This window comes from Watersipora subatra, chromosome 2 (genome assembly GCF_963576615.1).
Source record: "Watersipora subatra chromosome 2, tzWatSuba1.1, whole genome shotgun sequence".
NCBI classification, from domain to species: Eukaryota; Metazoa; Bryozoa; class Gymnolaemata; order Cheilostomatida; family Watersiporidae; genus Watersipora; species Watersipora subatra.
The window spans coordinates 7814883-7832505 of NC_088709.1; the positions used below are offsets into that span (position 1 = coordinate 7814883).

At 36.6% G+C, this 17623-nt stretch overlaps 2 protein-coding genes across 2 annotated transcripts in view; one reads left to right on the plus strand and one right to left on the minus strand.

Annotated features, from left to right (window-relative positions):
* The first annotated feature begins 347 nt into the window (after positions 1–347).
* On the plus strand, positions 348–7453 carry LOC137386980 (large ribosomal subunit protein uL14). Its single transcript, XM_068073235.1, has 5 exons — positions 348–421; positions 1461–1544; positions 4308–4436; positions 5721–5834; positions 7320–7453. The coding sequence occupies exons 1-5, from the start codon at positions 409–411 to the stop codon at positions 7400–7402; spliced, it is 423 nt and encodes a 140-aa protein (XP_067929336.1). The 5' UTR covers positions 348–408; the 3' UTR covers positions 7403–7453.
* Positions 7454–7666: 213 nt separating this feature from the next.
* LOC137386979 (uncharacterized) overlaps positions 7667–17623 on the minus strand; it is a 37127-nt gene continuing 27170 nt past the window's right edge. Inside the window, exons 6-11 of the mRNA XM_068073234.1 lie at positions 15090–15727; positions 12337–12442; positions 10216–10307; positions 8984–9142; positions 8818–8878; positions 7667–8538 (exon numbers count right to left, since the gene is read on the minus strand). Of these exons, the coding sequence (XP_067929335.1) occupies positions 8384–8538; positions 8818–8878; positions 8984–9142; positions 10216–10307; positions 12337–12442; positions 15090–15727 (1211 nt within the window). The 3' untranslated portion in view covers positions 7667–8383. The remainder of the gene's footprint in view (positions 8539–8817; positions 8879–8983; positions 9143–10215; positions 10308–12336; positions 12443–15089; positions 15728–17623) is intronic.

A 17623-nucleotide genomic window follows, 5' to 3' on the forward strand; every position in this document is an offset into this window, starting at 1 on the left:
GTCCATTTGTTACAAATCAATTGTTGCAAAACCACATATAATTTAAAAGTATAGATTGTTCGCAGAATTGTTGGAATGGTAGCCATGTCCCGCTATGTCCTGCAGATAAATCGGCCTAATAACATGGATTTCTTGCCTGCATACGCGTACATAGCCTGTCTTCACAAACTGTTCTTTTTGCGGAGTTGTTCCACCGTCCGCGGTGTTGCGTTGCTCGCCCGCTCGACGGGGGACAACTCCACAAAAGCAACAGTGTGTCAAGACAGGCTAACGCGTACATCGTGTTTGATTTTACGTGAGCACGTGTTTTTGTTACCCGCTTCAAACGTTTGATGCTTGTCCAATCATATCCGATCTCGAAATTCGCTGCGAAACTACATCAACTTCCTTTCTAAATAATCTTCCAAAATGTCAAAGAGAGGTAAGTTAGTAATAAAATTTAAATCTCGTCTCATCTACTATGGTATTTAATATTTGCTCAAAACGTTGAAGTAGGCTGTTAAGTTGGTTTTTGCTGTTGAAACTACATGACATTTTTTGTATTTTTTCAAATTGAAAGAGCTACAAGTAGGTCTTTGAAGTAATTGTATACAGTTGGGCGACAAGGAACATGTCTATTTAATTTTGCACGATCTTCGATCTGATTGCTAGACATTACAATGGGCCGCTTGCATGGGGTTTCATGTAATCGTCATGTTAAATACTGTAATGTTTTGTGTGTGATATAATATAGGGCCTACGTGCGTGTAATTGTACTTGACATTATTTTTGTATCACTTTTGACCAGCAATTAGCCAACCCCCATCAGTGACTTGGTAAAAAATGATTATGTTCGTACAATCGCTAGAAATTTGTCTCGTTTTGGCTTTCCTCAAAAGTCTGGTTTTAAACTTGAAGCAATCAAAGATAGTAAAGTATAAATGTTCTGTTTATTGTGACAGTATTCTTTGTCAGCATGTTCTTCCACATGATCACCGTTAAGTGTACTAGCCAATTGATAACAAGATTTATATGTAATAATATAAAATTTAAATTTATGTACTGATATGTATCTACGAACACACGCCTAAACTGTTAATCTTAAAAAATTCAAATTCTCAGCTCTGCTTATATAGTACCTAGGAAACCAATTATCTAGTTTACCATGAACATGTATGTTTGCCATAAGTGGACAGTTGGTCCGAATGTTTAAATCTGCACTAAGTTTTATATGATCACCAAGCACTGAAATATTTGTCGAGTAATAGTAAATTGCAACTGAGTAATTGAAAATTGGCTTTGTGATATACTTTGTTCAAGTCTTTCTGGTAATATTTGTATAAGGGTTTTCCACGCACATTGGTGTGACAAAACTTCATGTTTTATTTATTGAAATAAAACAACAGCGGAACAGATTTGCTCGATGGAATTTTTTAATGTAACATGGTACCTTGTGGTCAAGGCCTTTAATTTGCTTGCAGGACGAGGAGGATCGGCCGGAGGAAAATTCAGGATAGCCCTGGGTTTACCAGTTGGTGCTGTTATGAATTGCGCCGACAACTCAGGTATGTAGAAGTCTAAAGTTGAAACTAGCCAATTGTAGTAGGTGTGTGTGAGGTTTAACTGTAGGATCTGTTGTTTTGGTGAATGTGGTTGAACTGCCAATAAAGACATCAACGGTGCTGATTATGTTTCTATCGGGTACTTTTAAATTTGAAATAATAGCATGTAATCGTCAACTTGCTAATTTTATACACCCACATGAACATTTTGGCTGCAGTGATTACATTGTTGCTGACCACTCTGTCAAAAGTGCTAAGTCCAACTACTTGTCTAATTGAATATTTATGCTAAAAGCTTACAAATATTGTTGTGGCACAAGCAGACAATTTACTGATGATACAACTACAAAATGTATGTGAAAAAGTCTATAAAAAGTAATTATATTTATGTATTCATCAACTTTTTCTTTGAGGCTGCATTGTTGTCTATCTGTTCCACCTTGTCTGAGATTTAAAATTGTAATCCTAAAGTTTACAACAGCCAAAAAATTCGGTTTTGCAGCCTTGGCTAACTTTGTATCAAATGATAATTAACATTGGTTCAAAGCGATTTTGTTAATATGATCGGGGTAGTTCTGGAACTAGCAATTCGTCTCGATAAGTATTCCTCCAAGCTATAAAACTGTAACGATTACCACTCGTGCTTTTACTAATGCCACGCATCTACTCTTATATGAATGGTCCTCATTTTTGATTTTTTTTATATATCAGTCTTATCAAACCTCTGCATATGAAGTTAATCCACGCCGAGATATACTTAGTACAGTGGAACCTCGGTTCTCGACCAATTCGGTTTTCGATCAGAGTTTTTTAGATTTGTTCTTCTCGGATCTCGAACATAAATTCGGTTCTCGACCAAACTGGAGCATGCGCATTGGAATTAGAACAGCTGCGGAAACAGCATGGAAACACTCATTTATAAATGGAGAAGCAATTTACGCTTCATAAATTCTTTACAAAAATGGTGGAACCATCTGGGACAACGTCTCCTCAACCGAAGAGATTTGCCAGGGAGATAACCCCTCTAGTCGAGTTACCCTAAATTGTTATGGAGGATTGTCTCTCAAAAATGTAAAATAAATGTGCTATTGCTGTTTATATTTTCTTTTTCTTACGATTTTTGATGTAACTGATCTGTTGCATTTTTTGCTGTTTCATTATCAATTTTTGGTATTGTATCTTAAAGGTTTACTTGCAACAAAATTCACATTACGGTTATTTGGTATCAAAAGATTCACCATGTCATACTCTGCTGTGATGTAGGATCAAAATATGTACAAATGTGATTACAAGCTCTTAAAAGCTCAAAAATGAACGATTAATCGCAGCCATTACGAAAGCACCGCAGAGTAGAATCTTTTTAATTTGCTGGCGTACTCCAGCCAACTTGGTTATTGTTTCGACACATGGTGTTATTACGTGAATTGAAAGGCCAATAATAACAGGCTCAATATAAAATGTCTCGTAGCACTAGTTCATGGCAAACACTTCAGGTTCTATCGAAAAGCCCGTATCAAATATAGATGCTCGCTATGTTACAGTTTAGTTTTGGCTTGGTCTAATAATCTAGTCGTAATCTGGTCATGTGACCCGTACATCTTGCCAAATAGCGTGAATAATTTCTGCAGTATTTTTCGCCTAACACATGTGACCAACAGGCTTGTCATGTTTATCAGAGGATGATACGCATTCCTTTGAGCTAAGGTTAAAAAATTAAATGAACTTTTATGGTGTGTTCTGAAATGTCAGTGCTCAAAGTGACACCGTTACAATTATGATGAAATAGATGCGTAAGGACAATAGACATGATTTTATTGAATGAGTGAAGTATATTTGTGAAAATATTTTGACGAATGAGGTTGCATGAAAGTGTAAACAGAAACCATCTTGTTCAACTATGTCCCATTTGAGCCGTTTTGGAAATGAATTCCAATCTACGGCGTTTTCATGATGGTTGTTATTGACTGTTCGTTTTTTAGCTTTTAAGAGCTTGTTATTTCATTTCTACATATTTGCACCTACAACACAGCAGAGTAAAACATGGTGAATCTTTTGATACCAAATAACTGTAATGTGAAATTTGTTGCAAGTAAACCTTTAACCTAGAATGTTTTCGATGTTTTAATAGCAAAACATACGAAATGTTTTCTTTTTGTGTTATTTTCATCATCATAGATACAAAATATTTTATTAAAAATAAACACGATCTATATCTACCCGTTTTTATTTATAGTATGTAGTACACAGTGCAGTTTTAACGTGTAAAATGTTGAAAAAATACTTACCGAAGTTGTTTTTCGCCTCGGAACGAATTAAAATTTACATACATTTATTCTAATGGAAAAATTGTTTCGGATCTTGAACAACTCGGTGTTTGAACAACCTTCTGGAACGGATTATGTTCGAGAACCGAGTTTTCACTGTTTGTTAAAACCGTCATTGAAAAGTGTATTTACTGCTGCTTTACTTGGAGACAGGAGAACATATGTGGTGGCTAAGTGATGTGTAGGTATTGAGGTAAAGGAAGCCATAGCGACACATGTCATAACCTACTCTAATGCTAACTAGGTGAAGTTTAAACCAACTTAATTTACACGTAACTGCTAAAACATCTTTGAATAAATAATTCTATACCAAAAAATATATGCAGCCAAATTAAAATTAGGTAGTAGCGTTTTGTCGATGGCCGCAACATCAAACAACAAGAAGTTAGATGCCATTTGCTGAAAAATTGACTGTTTCTCATATATTTTTTGCTGCTAACAGGCGCCAAGAACCTTTATGTAATCGCTGTTTTCGGCGTAAAATCCTGCCTTAACAGACTACCAGCTGCTGGTTCTGGTGATATGGTTCTAGCCACAGTAAAGAAGGGAAAGCCAGAGCTCAGGAAAAAAGGTGAATAGTTTTACTTCTGCTAACTCACATTCATAGGCTTTTCTGACTGATACAATTGTGATGTGACATCTTACCCTCATCATTCATTTGATTGTGTGTAAATAAAGTTATACATTGATCTGCTGCTACAATCCGCTTGTGAACTGGATGTTAATGCAAGTATTTCAATTGAATTAGTATTCTGGTATAAAATTGTTTCGTCAAGAATTTTACCAATTATGGTAAGTTTTGAGCAGAATGTGATAGTGTGATTCCACTGTCACACCTCTGTGCAACTGTGGTTAAGGTATGCGCTGATCTATCAGTGTAGCCTGCTACTTCTTTTGACAATAATACTTTTGTTAAAATCAGAAGTTTGCTAATACCTTCGCAGCATTTCTTTACATTTTTCTTAATAATATGAAGCCTGTCGTAGCTTGTTTTCTAGTTCGTTATTCTGTTAACTTTTCAAAATGATATATTTGGTGATTTTTGTCAAAACTTATCAATTGGGCTGCGACTCAGTTGGCTGTTAAATACATTTTCAAGTTGGTTAGGCCAGCGTATTTAGGTTGGTCATTCAGGCAGTCAGTTCATATAATTCAGGAATTCCGTGATTGGTAGCAGCATTCTATTAGTTAGCAATTTCCTGGTGTCTGACTGACAACATTTTATAATGTAAAACTAAACATTATATATTATATAGAAACCTATTATTTGTTACAAACCATAATTCAATAAAGCGCACCTGGCAATTTAGTACTGACTATTTCATGAAGTCAACTTGTATTTTTGTCACATGTGTATTCACCAAGAGTGTACTTTGTGCGTAATCAGCTATACGGTTTTGAGAGATCTATTGCAGATCATGTCGCAAACCTTCTTGTGTTGAATTCCACATAAAGCATTCTTTCAGATGTTGTAGTTGTGTAAGCAATCTCAGTTGAATCAAATAAGTCATTTTATCTTACATAGGTTTCTCACATATGAAAACTCAAAGCTATGAATAAAGAAAGATATTGTAAGAATGGCAGTAACGTTTTTGAGAATGGTTTTCAGTGCCATCCTGACGGCCTCTGTTGGTGTTGTGTTTAAAATTTCTTGCAATCGAAGCATGGCCATCACATAAAGTACAGAATAAAGATTGGTTTTAGTTTGAGATTTTGATCGCTGGTGTAATGTCGGTTGTAGTAAGCCTTTGCTCAACCTCCAAAAGGACTCAGTGTTTCGTTTCATTGTGAACCAATGTACACACTTGTATTGTTGGTGAAGAACAACTGAATACGAGTGTTTTTATACTTGTAGTAATGCCTGCTGTGGTGATCCGACAAAGAAAGTGTATTCGAAGGAAAGCTGGTCAATTTGTTTACTTTGAAGATAATGCTGGTGTCATAGTCAACAATAAGGGTGAAATGAAAGGTAAACTGTCAACATTTTCCTTGTAGTAGTACATCATTGTCTTGTCCCGTTTAAAACATAGCCTCGGTGGAATATGCATTACTTGACAAACCTCAAGCAATGGTGTCTATATTTTTATTATTGCGCATAAATATACTAATGCAGTAATGAACATACTAAAATAATCAAGCATCACATACAATAAAAATGTTCTTATTGGAATGATATGTAACCTCTCATTCTGCTCTTTTTGTTAGTTTTAACAGGAGTACAAATCCACCTTTTATGTTCCGTAAAGAATGTATCATGCCATATACACTACCAGCTCACTGAACTGTTAACATAATGTTCGGGAAAAAGTGTCTGAGAAGTTGACCTTTTTTCTCTAATGATTACTTCTAATTAGAACAGTCTCAGATTGACCTATCAGAGTGATTATTCTCGCTTATCTCGACTGAGATTGGTTTTTGTCCTGCCAGCATGGACTAAACTATTGTCACGTCATTCAGATTAATAAAAGAAACTTTAGTTATTGAAGTTGTAATTCTTGTTCACCTATTCATATGTGAATTGATCTGCCATTTGCCTGATGACACATCCATTAGTTGTCAACTATGCGTTATGACTAATGCTGATGAAATAGGTCATATATATTAAAATTGTTTTGGTTTATTTCTCTATTAATGTTGAATATATATCTTGTCATTGGTCTATCTAAGCAGTGAAATCATTGATCGCATGGTGATAGACCCTACTCGCTTTTTTTAGACTAAGTCATCAGCACATCTCTTATATCTTATAAAATCGGCCTTTTTTTAATTCATTTACGTTATTGTCAAATAATAGTCCGCGTGCAAGTAATATTTCTTCAAGACAGGCTCAAAATTGCTTTGCTTGCTTTAAGTTTTATAGTCGCTTGAATGCAAAAATTCTTATTCCATTTGCTGAACGCTAATTCTTATTACTTGATAAATGTGCAAATACTGAGCAGTTGGGACCGCCTTGACATGAGGATTCGTTACAATCATTTTTTACCAAGAACAACTGATTTGTCAGATTTCAACTAAAACAAGATTTCGGTTTGTTTCTTTTAATAAAGCATTTAGTTCTCAATGTTGTAAAGAGGTGCTTTTCATGCACTAAGTTAATGAAAGCTAATGGAAAAATATGTTGCGGTAAAGAAAAGCAGATTATGTCATTGACTTTATATCCTAATCTTTTCTAATGGTTGGGGAAGGCTCACTTACCGGAATTCATTAGATAATCCGCCACTCAAAAACTTTAGTTTCGATCAATGTCAAGTTTGCCGAATAATATTTTGCAATCATAGGCAAGGCGCTACAAAGTTGCAGCAAGGCAACGGTGTGGCCTCAACTAGCTTCAAAATGGCCGTAAATGACTAGATCAAACTAAAATGGTCTGCCACCAACATTCACTGATTCGGTAGTATTAGGTTTATTAAATCATTACCATTAAACAATTTATGCAAAATATTTTTTCTTGCAGGTTCCGCTATCACTGGACCGGTTGCAAAGGAATGTGCTGATCTATGGCCTAGGATCGCATCACACGCTGGTTCCATAGCCTAGTTTTCTCCAATTTATACACTTATTTTGTCACAATATACCATCTGACATACACGTTTGCCTTGTATTTCAATCAGACCATCATCGTTCAGATCTGTTTTGTTAGTCATCAAGGTACTATCATATATATAACAATTTGATTTGAAATTCGGAAAAGCCATTAATTGTGAAATGGTTTTTAATAGCTGAGAAGTCACATTGAGCCAATTTGAAACGGCCTTTCTCGTATGTGTTTCTCTAATGACACCAAAAATCAAACTTTTCACATCGCGACATTTTTTGTTGGCATACATAGCTTTATTATAAAAGTTAATCAAAATACATACAACTATGAAAAATGTACAACGTACTGGAAGGGGCCCATGATACTGCCATTAGTCCAGAGTGTACTACAAGAGAATGCATTTCTGGAACCAATAAATTAAAAAGTTTGTGACAGAACTGCAAATAAAGGAAATACAAAATAAACTCAATTTTGCATTTTACAACATTAACCTGGTACTTAGTAGTATATACTGCTAATGTACTACCTGAAAGCTAACCAAACATTTCCGGGCAAGTTATCAATAAGCTTACATGAGCCGGTGCTTCTACTAAAAATGGAGTTGCTTGCTCCATGACAACAATTACTAATCAGGTCATCGATGTAATCCAAAATATGTATTTAATTCTAACCTGAACAACAAAGTTGTAGTTGATTTATAATTATATTGCTTTAATTGTAGCTAAGTGACTGCATTATAACTAAGCATTTCAATGACTTCAAGTAATATTTGAAGAATACCACACCGGCTCATGGAAGCTATATGGTGAAGATGATTGTATCATTGGTAATTTCAGAGAGAGTGGCTGGCACGGGCAGTGATATTATCGCTGTCGATAATATATAATTGTATGTCAATATTTTAAAACTCGATGATGAGTATTAAACATTGCTAGGTAAAATGAGGTCCTGATATGAAAAACAACTCTACTACAGAATCTTCAGTTGGCCATAACAAATATGACATCATCTGTTTCCGAGTTCCTTCTCTCTTTCATTGCTTTTTTAGCAGCCATTAGCCTTTTTCTAGCCTCATCTCTCGCCTTGGCAGCGCCAGCAGGTTTGGTAGTACTAGTTTTGGCTTTGTTTTTGTTCTCTACAGCGACAGCATTTTGGTTTGAAATAAGCTTACAACAAATTGCATTAAAAATTGATCCAAAGCCTAAGATTAGCAAAAATCGAGGTTGTGTTGTGTTCTTGAGATGATGGACAAGCTTTAACAGTGAAAGCAATGCTCTTACAACACATAAGATCATGTTTGTGATGTTGTCACAAGTATTTTTACGCAAATATTAAATGCGGAGCTAAAAAATGTTATAGAATCAGAATATGCCTAGATCATACCAGAGCTAATAAAATAGAAAAAATGATTAACCTGCAAGGGTGCCAGCAATAGACTTGTTTCCTCGTGGAGAAGCAATTTTCTTTGGAAGATCCTATAAAAACATTTAAGTTTTTTTACTGCTGTTTTGCACATCACAATATAGCGAAGCTGTATAACAATAAAACAATGTGTCAGTTTGCTTATTCCTCATACTCACTGAGGCATTCGGGATCGATATCGGCATCCAACCATTACTTCGAAGAGTATCGATATCACTGAAGCTTGCCTCACAATTCTCTACTTGTATGTTAACTAAATCCCAGAAGCCAGCTAAATCTTGAGATGTAGTAGGGAAAGGTTCATCAGGCCCCTGTGTCTACAATCAGATTCCAGTTTTTAACTATTTAACACAGCCATCCATATATTTTCGAAAGCAGCGCAGGACCAGTGGTAGCCTGTCTTGACAAACTGTCGTTTTTGCGGAGTTGTCCCCCGTCGAGTGGAGCGAGCAAAACAACAGCTTGTCACAATACGCACTGCACCCGATGCATCAGCTGCACTGAAAGGGAGTTGTTCTCTTCCGTCTATGCGGCTTGGCTGCGATGTTATGTCGGTCGCTCCATTGGTAATCATAACGGATTTAGCCCAAAAATTTAGGTATAAAAAATAAGATACAAGCGTTTAACCGGAGACCAGTCTCTACGTTAAACTTTAGTAGAACATAAGAACTTAAGCAACAACAGCTACTAAACATGTTGTTATTTGTGCACTTAGTCAGTTTTATTTGTATTTTTGTATCAGTCAGTTTTATTTGTCCTTATTGATTTCATTTTTAATTAATTTTATTCTTAAGTTTGACTAAAGTTTACAACCGAGACTGGTCTTTGGTTAAACGTTACCATCTTAATTTTTTCTACATAAATTTTTGGGCTAAATCCGTTATGATTACCAATGGAGCGACCGACATAACATCGCAGCCAAGCCGCATAGACGGAAGAGAACAACTCCCTTTCAGTGCAGCTGATGCATCGGGTGCAGTGTGTATTGTGACAAGCTGTTGTTTTGCGCGCTCCGCTCGACGGGGGACAACTCCGCAAAAAAACAGTTTGTCAAGACAGGTTAGACCAGTGGCTACAATTGGCTCAGCTCATAGTCAAACAGAAAAATATCTTCCATACAAAGCTGGCTGATAGGTCAAAATTGTACTATTTCCATAAAACTTCTAATCAAATTAAGAGACACATGAAATCGCTAGTAAATGGCCAATCACTTATTACTAACTTATCATGAGTCTGTAACTCCAACATGCCAATTCGAAAGGCTGGCTTACAAGAACTTCAGAAAAGATGTATATATTATCAACTGGGTAGCACTGGTCATATGTTAACATGTGCGACGCAGAATGAATGACAAAAACAAGACTTTAGAGTTAGAGATCACAACACTAACCAAGTTCTTATTGCAGAGGTCCCTGAATTGTTTGAACTTTTTGTTGACAAGGAGATGAGCCTTTCCAGTAGCAGCACGAATCTGTCCACTGACTACAATAGCAGAAATGATCATTACCAATAATCGAATAGAATAACATCGTCTTCCCAACAGCAGATTCTAATGAACAATTGATATATCTACTGTAAAACCTCTAATTGAACACCACCTTTATTTGAATTCCACCTCCATTTGATTGCCACTTATGGGGGAGGGGTTGAAAAATAAAGCGCCATGACGTTCAAATAGAGGTTGTACGTTATATGTATATACTAGCTGCGCTACCCGGCATTGCCCAGGTAATAAAAAGGTCTGAACTGAAAATTTATTTGTATTTTACATATAACAACATTTCCCATGCTAACTTTCAAGCTTCATATAATGAGAATGGAGAGAAGTGTTTTGTGTAGTTGAAATAAATTAAGAGAAAAATAAAACCAACTGTGAAGTTTTTAAAACATTGTAAAACAACTGTAACTTTCAAACTATTAGCCTGGCACATTGCCAATGGAAAATTCCAGTAAGCTGCTAGGCTTTTAATGACGGTACTCCATGGACTCCATGACGTTGCGTCAGCATTGTTTTCCACTACAGTTATTCTACTAATAGCTATAGCCGGAATGCAGACAAACATACAGACATACTTTGAGAAATATATATATATATATATCAAGAGTTTGTCTTTTTGTTGGTCAAACTTGTGTCCTGCTATAGTGATTAAAATCTAGGAATCACAAATCCTTTTGGCATGGAATTTGATCTCGGAACCTCAAGGTCTAGAGGCAGCAAGCTTAACCATTAGACTACAATACCCAAGCATTAAATGATTGTTAAGACATTCATAACATCTATTAAAATACTCACACTTGGGCCAAAAACGCTTGGGGTCATTAACTAGCAAGGTTGACAGTTGCGCATAACAAAACGGTTATTAAGATGACGATTATTAAGATGTCGGCAAACTCAGCAATTGTTTTAGTAACTTTATTAGCTTATGAGGTAAGTTACTTAAATTCATTGGGTAATTATTTTATTACCCGTGCAATGCTGGTCATTCAGCTAGTTCTATGAATCAAAGTAAGCAACTAACTACAAATGATACTGACATGTAAAGGAGTTAAGATCTATCAAATAATGCCAAGACTGCCAACTTTCTAATGGTCCTTCCTGCTTAAAATAATTAAAATTGTTCAACCTCAGGTGTTAGGAAAGAGGAGCAACGTTAAAAAACATCAAAGAGTCAATTTATTCGAGTGTAGCCATAATACTAAATGGATTTTTGTGACTGTAAGGATGATGGCCTTATGGTATTCGCATTCGAACTTGCAAAAAACTGACAATCATATTAAAGAGCACACTCTGACCATTAGCTGTCGCAATAAAATGCTACCAGTAGATTCACTGTCATGTTGCCTGTGTTAGTATATGAACATTAGCCGAGATAGAATTTTTGGAATAAAATGATCAATTCATCATCTCTATTAAACTATTTCACGTGCTTACAAATACTGGATATGATTTAAAAAGATGGCCTGTATTGAAAACGAAAAAATATAATGTAAATTCATTGAATAGCTCGTAGTTCATTACAGCCTTTCTTACAAATTATAATAAACTTTCTTCACGCTACCATCTCTGTAACACATACTAAATAGCTGGGTTTGTAAAATACGTATACAAGTTTTATTATAAAGCAATAAAATTAATCAGTTATAAGGTTTGCGAAATACCACAACGTTGGTGTAACCTGGTAGACCGCTTAGCAGTTCTACACAGTTAAGAGATCGTACTCAGTAACAAAACACCTTTCTAAACAATTTTATACATTTGACTAAAGTCTAACACATGTAATAGTAGACTAGGTTCTGTGAATATAATGGACATGAAAAATGGCACGACTGGCAACGTGTCCGTAGACTTCCAACGATTAATTGAGAAATCATGTCAAGAGAAATGAAACTGATTTCCCTTTTAAACCTTCCAATGTTAAGTCTCTTACAACCACCTTCTAGAGACATGAAGGAGGACAAAACAACCAAAACAAAGAGTTGTGTTCACTTGGAAAAAGTGAGCTAGTCTCACCTTCTTCTGATAGTTCCTCCTGTTGTAAGTAGACTTCCACCTTCTCACACATGGACAGCAATTTTTGTTCTGCCAAGTCCGTTACATTTAGGAACCATTTGCCACTCTACAACAGAGCAATATAACAACAATATATACAACAGGTAAATATAATAATGCCTATGCAAGCAAGCTACTCGAGTATCAGGTAAGTGAGGTGACGAACCTATAGAGATTTGGGACAGAAATAGTAAATGGGAACTTTCTGATACAGGTTTAAATGGAGGATTCCTGATAAAAATGATCTACGGGTATGCATATTGTCAGACCGCTATAAGATTGATACTCAGTTTTAGCGGAGCAACGATATTATGAGAAGTTTGCACTTTTGCAATTGAGTGTAACAACTTTTTGGTATACGTACTCTCGTAAAACAAAAGCGTTGATGAACAATATAACTATTATCAGGAACAGCACTCATTTCAATAATACTCCCAAGTCAACATCTATTTTGAAAGTTTTGTGGCTGCAAAATAAATTTAGAACTAAATTTTAGGAGTTTTCTGCTCCTGAGGATTGCTGAGTTTTACTTGTTTTTGTAAATTAATAGTTATCAGCTTACAAAAAGTAATTTGCTAAAGAGCTGAGTCTAAGATGAGTTACCAGCCAATAGTAAGATCAGCACCATAGGTAACCTTAGACGCTGACTGCCTTCGGGACCACCCATTCACTCACTCAACAGCAGACGCCAATAGCATTGCCGTGGTAACAAATTAATAATATTTTACACAAAGCTTAGACAAAGCAGCAACTATTTATTACTATTTACATGCATGTCTACCATTTATGCACAATCCTATAAAGTTCTTTGCATCCACCATCAGCTCATATCCTTTTCCCTTTGCTTTTCCTCTTTATGAATATTCAGGGCATGACGGATGGTTGAGCGCCTTTTAATAAAGGCGTTTAGATTTAGATTATATTCTTAAAAAATTGTGTAAAAGATTCTGTAGAAACATGCAGATAAATGGCGATCAGTGCACAGATGACCAACATGTACATGTCATCAATACGAAGTTGTTTGCTCCTGTTTTTAAAGTAAACTTGGACTGAAAGTAACTTGACAATACGCCCTCGGGTTATGATGACCCTGTCATATGATTTTTTTCACCCTATGATGTAAAATACGACGATTTTTCGCCATCTCTATACGAAATATTTTTTGCAATCCGATATTAACCAAAATTTCTCTCGAAATTAAAATTTGGCAATTTTTGGATTACGTCAGAATAACAAATATGCTGATATGCTATTTACCGGAATTCCTCAGACGACGAATGAAAGAGATAGAATGCTTGATTTCACTCAGTTCGGCATTATGAGTTATTGTGAGAACGAAACCGAAAACATTTAGGTAATAAAATGGTAGCCGGTAGAAAAATTGAATTCAGTTAAAGTTAAAAATACATACTAAAACTTAACTTTAAATATGTGTTTAGTAAGTTAAATTCAACGTTTATGTTATACATCTGCCTCAAGAGTGGGACTTCCTTCAGTACGAACTGCACATAGTACATTGTAACATGACATTTTATTGCAGATAATAACCATTAAGTACACGAAAGTTACTGTAGGTAACTATATTTACTAAGGTTAACATACTATTTTGTTACTGATTTTTAATATGTACAGCACTTATATAAAATCTTGACAATTTTTACCAGGAGGGTATTTGCTTTAGATTATTATTATATGTTTCATATAGAATATTCGCCTGACGATGCCAGCACTGCAACGAATTAAAATCATATGGCGAGGATCTACTGTATTAGAAATTACTGATCCTGATGGTTGTTGCACCCCTTTCGAGGGAGATGAATTCTTATACCAAAACCTTATTATTTTACTTTAAAATTTTCTATAGCTGATATAAGTTAGTTTGATGCAATTGAAGACCTCAGCGGAAGAACGATCAATGTCACAATACTCAAACATGAGATATAGCCATTTTAAAGTTGAAAAACCTAAGACATTGGTCAGTTTTGCAAAGATAGTTTATTTTAAATAGGGATATCCCTAGACCTGGATCATTTTTGCTGAAAGTTTGTCACAGAGACGAAACTTTGTGGCCAGAACTATCCAATGGAAAATAATCCGAGTGTTTTGAGAAAATGTGACATTGATCGTTCTTCCGTTGAGGTCTTCAATTATAGATTTCCAATACACAAGACACGCGTGTGCGTGTGCATGTGGTCGCACATGATCGCAGAGAAGTAAAAGGTTACAACTAGCTTTACAAATTAATATCAATCCATCAAAAATTTTGCATTCACATTACCAAAGTCTAAACCTAAATAATGTGAAAACTTGCATTACATGCAACATTTCTGGTAGGCCATCAATAGGCTGCCAGCAAAGAGAATATTCTAGAAACCCGTGAAGACTTCTCACAGGCTGTTTTGTACGGAACTCAACCATGAAGTGTTGAAAGCGTTTCACTAAAAAGCATATATTAAATTTGTCTGAAAATGCCGTAGCAACCAAGCATTGCCACAATCCAGAGCATGACGGATGAAAAGTTTTGCAGCCATCAGAATCACCAGGAGTGTTTGTGTACAATGTGTTGAAACCGATTGCAACGGAATAGTTTGTTTTATTATAAAAACATCTTAACAGGTAATTTCTAAATGGAAAACAGTTTTCATTCTGCGCTTCTAGCAAATGCAACCCTTAAAGCCAGCGGACTTGCCCTACATGGATAGAGTGAGACCAACCTTCTTTGATGGTGAATCTTGGCTTGTATCTTCACTCAAACTATTTATGTGTTTGGTCTCCAGTTTTGAATGTGTTATAGACGGGGTAGGCAGAGACTCGTCCCGCAGAGGAAGGGTTAGTTCAGCTCTATCCACCTGATCGATGGAGCCATTGCTAATGTGTTTGTTTACCCTATCGCCCGCATGGTCGACTATCGTTACATCCACATCACCAGCAGACAACTCTCGGTTATTTTTTATGTCTGCTGCGTGATTATGTGAACAAGTTCCTAGGTGTGATCTGTCAACGCTTCCATTAACTTCCGTAGTTGTGCGTAAAACTTCAATATGATCCTGTGGAGTTGTGTTCACACCATTGTCAAGTGGCGAATGTAACCCATTGGTTAGTGAGTTGTCACTAATTGCAATATCGTCCTCTGTAGGCGTAGCACCATTCAGTTTATGTGTTGAGCAGTTTGGGTCAGTAGAGTTCAAGTTAGATATGTTTCCATCGCCTCCTCCATTTGTCGACTCAAAGCTTGGAGCATACGGGCTATAGCCACTAGCTGCGCATGTGAGACGCAGAGAGCTCTCCTGTCTTGACCGGGTAGAACTCGCTGGAGAGGCATCATCGTGGCTAGGTGACGCTGTGGGAGAGCCTAAAAAAGTATTAAAACGCCTTCATTAAAAGAAAGACACTTCATTGTTGTTAGTACTGAGTAAGACAGACATAAAAAGGGAAACACGCTGTGAGGAGTGACTGTTGGCTATCTTAAAAAGAATAAAAAGTCTGTAGTATAAAAAACGGCTAGCATGCCAGAGACGTTATCTTGGGTGTGGTATTATGAGAGCACAAAGGGAATCAGGGTTAGTAACAGCTGCTAGTAATGTTACCTTCTTATCTGACAGTAAAAGCAACACTGTCGACCATCTAAAGTGGTTGATAGAGATATTTAGCCCTTGATCCTACTAACAGCGCATAGTCATCAGTTGGCGTGTTAGTTACTCAGACTTGCAACTATGTGTAGGTCGAAGGGCCATATTGCAACAGAACTCAGTCTATTGATTGAGAATTCCAATGATTTCTCACATCGCCGCATCACTGAAGCCCAGCAGGAGTGAAGTACTATGTTATGTATAAACCTCTCAAGACACTCAAAGCTCTGTTAGACAGATTGGCTGGACAAGAATTACAGACCAACTAGTTCCAGTCTAAACCTAGTCACTGCTGCCATGGTAGCCGTTTGTGATAACATCTTGCAGTATTGCCGCTGCTCTCAACTGCCCAACGATAATCTATACAATTGATCAAAGAGCTGATTATTGATGATAGAATTTTCCAATTAAGGCTAACTAAAAAGGCAGCAACAAACCAGCCACTGCTCCACTGAATCAATCCCTCATGCACTGCGGTATTCATTCATTAGGAATATTTATTACAGCCTTCCGTCATTATTTATAAATTATACGAATGATAAGTACAAAAAATTTCTAAAACCTCAACGAGACCATGAGAAAATTACCAAGGGATAAAATACAAAGTACTCTGGTGATAATCTAAAAATAAACCTAGAATGTCTTGCTGTTTCGATCAGTAAGAAGCTGACATGTTGCGCAAGTCAGCTGATTGGAATGTCAGAAAATGCAGAAATGAACAGGCAGCTGCAGGCAATACGAATAAGTACTGACATACGCGTATGGTCACTGCAGAGAAGCAAAACCAAGTCCTTAGGATTTACACAGTAAAGCACTTCACTTGATAATAATGAATCATTTTTACTTGTCGCTATGCACAGCAATGGTCACAGTCGTGTCAGGGATCGGCACTCTTTCACCCAGAAGAATGCCGTCAAAGGATATCTGAATTTGCTAAAATCACAGTAGCAATAGAGGACATGAGCGATTTGTTATCATTTGAGCTGCTGTATCAATGTTGAGCTGCTGGAGTATTCAAAGCCATTAATAATTAATGTGCCCCAGTCAACTATAAAGGAGCTATTAAATGCAGGTGCCTGCTGACTATTCATCGTGGTTTAGGCGATCCCCTGCTCAGTTTAAATGCACCCGAAATTTGAAGCTGCCTGTCAAATACATGGGCTAGGACAGGCTATTGGATGAGGTGATAATTAAACGAATAGCTAGTATTAGTGGAACCCCTCCTCTGCGTTAGTATGCATAACATAGCCCACCCTGCCCATAGCCACCTCTGTAGGGCCTACTAGCAATACCTTCAGTGTGGTCTACGAGGTAGACTCACTACGACGCATGACAGGCAGGGCAGGTTGCTTAGTTGTCTGCTAGCTGATTATATTGATGGAACATTTTTAGTTACATGGCAACACAGCAATCTACTGTCTAGAACCTGAGAATACCTCAGCTGGGCTCTCCTTTTAATTGACATCAAGGCTAAAGGGAAAGAAAAAAATGTGATGTGGTTTGGATATGAAGATTTTGCCTGGCCCTTCAAGTATCATTTGAAGACATGAAAGAGAGAGTAGTATGCAGTGGCTGACACAAGTGGCTGACACGAGTGGACTGCATACTGAGGGAAATAC